General features: G+C 41.1%; 1 protein-coding gene across 1 annotated transcript; it reads left to right on the forward strand.

Moving 5' to 3' along the window:
• The first annotated feature begins 282 nt into the window (after positions 1-282).
• Positions 283-4,015, forward strand: TMEM128 (transmembrane protein 128). Its single transcript, XM_054991803.1, has 2 exons — positions 283-441; positions 2,949-4,015. The coding sequence occupies exon 2, from the start codon at positions 3,119-3,121 to the stop codon at positions 3,638-3,640; it is 522 nt and encodes a 173-aa protein (XP_054847778.1). The 5' UTR covers positions 283-441; positions 2,949-3,118; the 3' UTR covers positions 3,641-4,015.
• Positions 4,016-4,709: the final 694 nt, after the last annotated feature.

Raw genomic sequence — 4,709 nt, forward strand, 5'->3', positions numbered from 1 at the left:
AGATCATAAACAGCCTTTGTGGAAATGGTGGATAAGTAACTCTCAAAGAGGAGGCAAAAATATATTCCGTGTTTAGTGCAATCCACATCAGCTCTTTAAAAAGGGGGCTGTCATATTTCTAACTTTCCTGCTGTTTTGACCACCTCCTAAAAAGGCTTCTAAACTTGGAAACAGTTTGAAGCGCACTCTGACAAGCTGTCCGTTTGTGACTACATTTCCCATGATGCTCTTTGCTTGCTGTGCATACGGAAACAGTCAATAGCCACAGGGCTTCTGGGATTGCAAGGTGATCCACTAGAAACACGGCTTCTTTACATTATCTCTGCATTTAAAAATCTGCAGCATTCATTAGTCTCCTTGCGAACTACCCAAATATCCTGAGTCTGGGCTGCACTGAGCAGATATCCAGTGAACTGCAAACTTCTGCGTGCAGAGATACTAGTGAGTATTCTACTACTATGGGAGAGGGGAGGGAGTTGTGACCTTCTCAGGTGAAGAAATGCAATTCAGTTCATTTACTATTCTCTCCCATTCACTCCAAGAAAAAGATGCCAGAGAAATGCAGTCTACTCTAATAAAATTAAAGCTGTATATTTAGTTCAGGACATTTCTCTTTTATCAAACAGTCCTATCTCTGTGACCAAGATTCATTTAAATTCAATATAATTTCTTGGAATATCAGCAAATTAATCAAAGCTGACTAGCCTTCACACAGTTGGGATTCAGAATAAAGTAGAAATAGAACTGGCCTCAAAATACAGAAAATACCACTAGATGCAATGATGGAACTCCTGTGTTATTTTAAAGGAACATGGAGATTTTTTAATCGAACTTTTAAAACCAGGTAGCTGCTGTAGTATTACTTTGGGCACCCACACCCTATTAACAACCACCATCCAACAAAAATTTGGTCTCTTTTAAGCTATTTGAAGTGTGCTTATTGGGGGGGGTGAAGAGTAGTCTACTCCCCCCCCCATCCTGGAATAAAGTAAGGAATCGAGATTATACTGATACACTGTAAGCTTTATTATTGCTTTCAAAGTCTGCTTTCTCAGTGTTGGATCTTTATCCTGTAACCTTGGCTGTAACTAAGCATTACCTTCTATTTAGTCGTTAACATAAAAGCAATTTCCCATGGGAGTAATGCAGTCCCCGTTGCAGTTTTGCCTTCAAGGAAAGTGGTGAATAGGCTGTTAAATATAAATGACAGCACCTGCACATTTCCCCCAGTGTACGAGTTACAATTTTGGATGGGGACTTTGGCTTGCAATCACTGATGAACCACGTCTGACTCGGTTCAGTTGCTACCACGAGACCATCCACATTCATTTTGTTGCCAGAAAGGAACACCTGTACAACCATTTCTGCTGTTGTACAGGTGTTTTGGCACCTGGAACGGCATGGTGAGGAACAAGGGCTGCAGGGATCGCTAGGCACCCAAGACAAATCAGGGCCCCCACAGCAATGTTTAAGTAAAACAGCTCCCGTAACTGTTAGTGTCTCATCTAGTTTGGCTTATAGGTATGCTGCTTCTCCATTTTTGAGCAAGCAAAACCCTAGACATACTCTCTTACCTGTATCTTTGGGAGATACCCATGAATGCTATAGCACTGCTATACCAAAGAGCACACCAGTACCAGCTATTTCATTAAAGCCATATCTGCTGCCATTGAACAGCAGTATTGTAATGGCCTGCATAGGGCATTTCACAACGCAGTATGAAGAATCCACAAACTGATCAGCAGTTCAACAAACTTGTTAGAAGACTTGGACCTGAATGGGAACACATTTTGTCTTTGGGATTTATTTCTTTATTTTATTTATACCCCGCCCTCCCCACGAATGGGCTCAGGGCAGCTCACAACTTTCATAAAATACAGTGAGTTAATCATAAAACTATAAAATCAGTAATAATCTTAAAAACCATCATTAAAATAGGCCAGGAACAGGCTACTTAAATAAACAGTTGCGAGTCCGTATATGGGCATATATGGGCGTAGCACATGGCCAAGGGCAGTCCCAGAAAAAGTAGGACACAAAATGACATTTACTGTTGTCATCTGTGCAATCTCCACTCATAGATTTTGAGTGCTTATTTCATAAATGCAATGTTTTGAGAAGAGAGCTACTATTAAAAGTCTGTGCGCTGGTTTGAAGTTGGGAAGAGTTGACTCTTTGGTGATTCAAAAATTGTTTCCATGACCCTTGGATCCAAAAGTCCTGTGTACCATTCCCAACATGAAATAAATCATGAAAATAAATCAAGGGCAAGTTGGGGATACCAGGTGTCCTCCAGTCCCGCTAAAATAAATTTAAGTATTCAGTTTCCTGTAGCTGCAATAGAACAGATTGACCGTGCCTGCCTATAGTAACAAATGCCAGAAGTTATTAGTTTGCCACATCTTGGAGGTCCTTGGACTTGTCTTTTACTTTTTTTTTTTTTTTTGCTATTCTGTATCTTAATTTTGGTGGTGTTTTATATATTGCTGTATTTATTGTGATTTACGGTATTATATGACCCACCCTGAGCCCACTTGCAAGGAGAACGGGATATACATCTAATATATAAATACACATATAGAAATACAGGAGTAAGTTCCACTGCGACCAGAAGAGCTTTTTAACTGGTGATGTCTGCTTTACAGAACACTCAACTCAGGGACACGTTACTATTATTCTCTTTTGGAAACCAGATTTAAAAAAACATTCATCAAAAGCTTGATTTTACGACTGCTTGTACTTTTTAGTTTGTTTGATCCACATGTCTCTACCAGCATCTGCCATTCAACGAAAAAAAAAAAGTTACTTTGATTTTTGTAACTGTCAGTTGGCTTAATATACATTTAAGGTGTTTTTTATGTCCAAAGGTAAACGTTGCTAACGTGGAAATTCAATATTAATGTAGATAACTGGTCTCTTCATCTTACGATTTCTCTTCTTCCTTTTAGTGTTTTTCAGAGCACCTTTTTAAAAAGGGACCAAGTTTTAATTCAACCTTGAGCAACACTATTTTTCATCAAGTTTTGTGGCTCTCTCACAGCCAAGTAAGAACCGAAGAGGCTGGCCAGAGCAACATTCCAGAGTTTAAACTGCGCCTATCCTAAACTGGCAGATTAGAATGGCCATCCAGGACGAGGATTTGATAGAGCCGCTGCTGCGCTTGAGACGACAGTTTGATCAGAAACCTCACGGGATGCAGCAGGCACCTCCAGGGCTTCAAGGAGAGACCGCGTCCGTCGAAGATGCAAGCACAGAGAAGAAAGAGAAGCGGCTTCCCAGATTTAACATACATTCCGTTTTCTGGCTACTGGCGTCAATCGCAGTCACGTATTACGCTGAATTTTTTAAAACTGTCAAAGAGGTTATTCAGATACAAAGTTGGTGGTTCATACTTGGCAGTTGGCTGTTGCTGGCTAGTTTGTCTGTAGCTTTTTACTGCATTATATACCTCGAGTGGTACTGTGGGATTGATGACTACGACACTGCCTATCCGGCCCTGATCCCCATCACAACAGCCGCTTTCATTGCAGCTGCTGTTTGCTTCAATGTTGCCTTATGGCCCGTGTGGTCTTTCCTCACCCCTTTGGTGCTCTTCACCCAATTCATGGGTATCGTAATGCTAATCTCCCTCCTGGGATGAGTCCAAAAACCAGAGAAGCTGCAAGTGAAAACAGGATTCCATCTGATTTCTTCCCCCCACCCTCTTAAGATAATCTGATTAAGATCAATAACTAATCTAACCAAAATGGGGCTACTAACAGGTGTCAAGATTTGGCTGCATTAAACATCACATCGCCAAAGGGAATTGTCTTTACTTATTATTTCATAGAATCTTTGTCAAACATGTTTTAAATGCTTCCAAGTCAACTTTGAAGACTCATCTTGAAACCAGATTATTGCAGATTTCTCATCCACCTTTCCTCACTCTGAAGAAAAGGAAGCTTGCCTACCAGTCTCAGAATTATATATAATCTATTTCTCTCTTCATGATTAAAGATAAATTATTTTCTATTGCTTCTTGTAATTGTTTTATTCAGTGTTTTTATCGTTTTTAGAAACAAATATGCCCCTGAATGGTTTGAGTAAGCACACGGATTAAGTGGCATTTTCTGAAATTAGTGCATATATTTATATTATAGCCTGCTGTGACGGGGTCAGCATGATTGACATGTTTCCCCCCTCCTCATAGGGCTAGCCTGAAATGGCAGTTGGGGATGGACTGTTGGGGAAGCTGGCAGTTGGAGTTGGAGAGAAAAACACGAGAGTGAAGGGGAGTGGGAGCCTGGCTTTAGACCAGAGAGGGTCAGCCAGAGAATCCTCTGTGAGAGGAAATGTTGTTTTTGAAGCAGTTTTAGTCCTAGGACTAAAGTGGGGGAAACCAGCACTAACTCCTACTCAAGAGATCTGGGAATTATAGAAGGTCAAGAAAGTGGGTAGAGAGGAGTCTCCCCTTCAGTGCCAGGAACACGGTTATAGCTCGTAACTATAACGCCTGCCCAGTATCTAGGAAGGGTTTGTCTCAGTGGAGCACCCTTAAGTCTGGAGAGGAGGGGAAGTCGTGCTGTGTTTGAGTATATAAAGCAGTGTCAACCTCTGAAAGAAGCCAGCAACCTAGTGTTATACCAAGTGTTTTGTGCCTCACACCTGTGAAGTTGCTGTACAAAAACCTTTCTGTTACGTCAGTTCAAACATCTGCCCACCTGCCCTCT

The sequence above is a fragment of the Eublepharis macularius genome, chromosome 11 (genome assembly GCF_028583425.1).
Source record: "Eublepharis macularius isolate TG4126 chromosome 11, MPM_Emac_v1.0, whole genome shotgun sequence".
Lineage (NCBI taxonomy): Eukaryota > Metazoa > Chordata > Lepidosauria > Squamata > Eublepharidae > Eublepharis > Eublepharis macularius.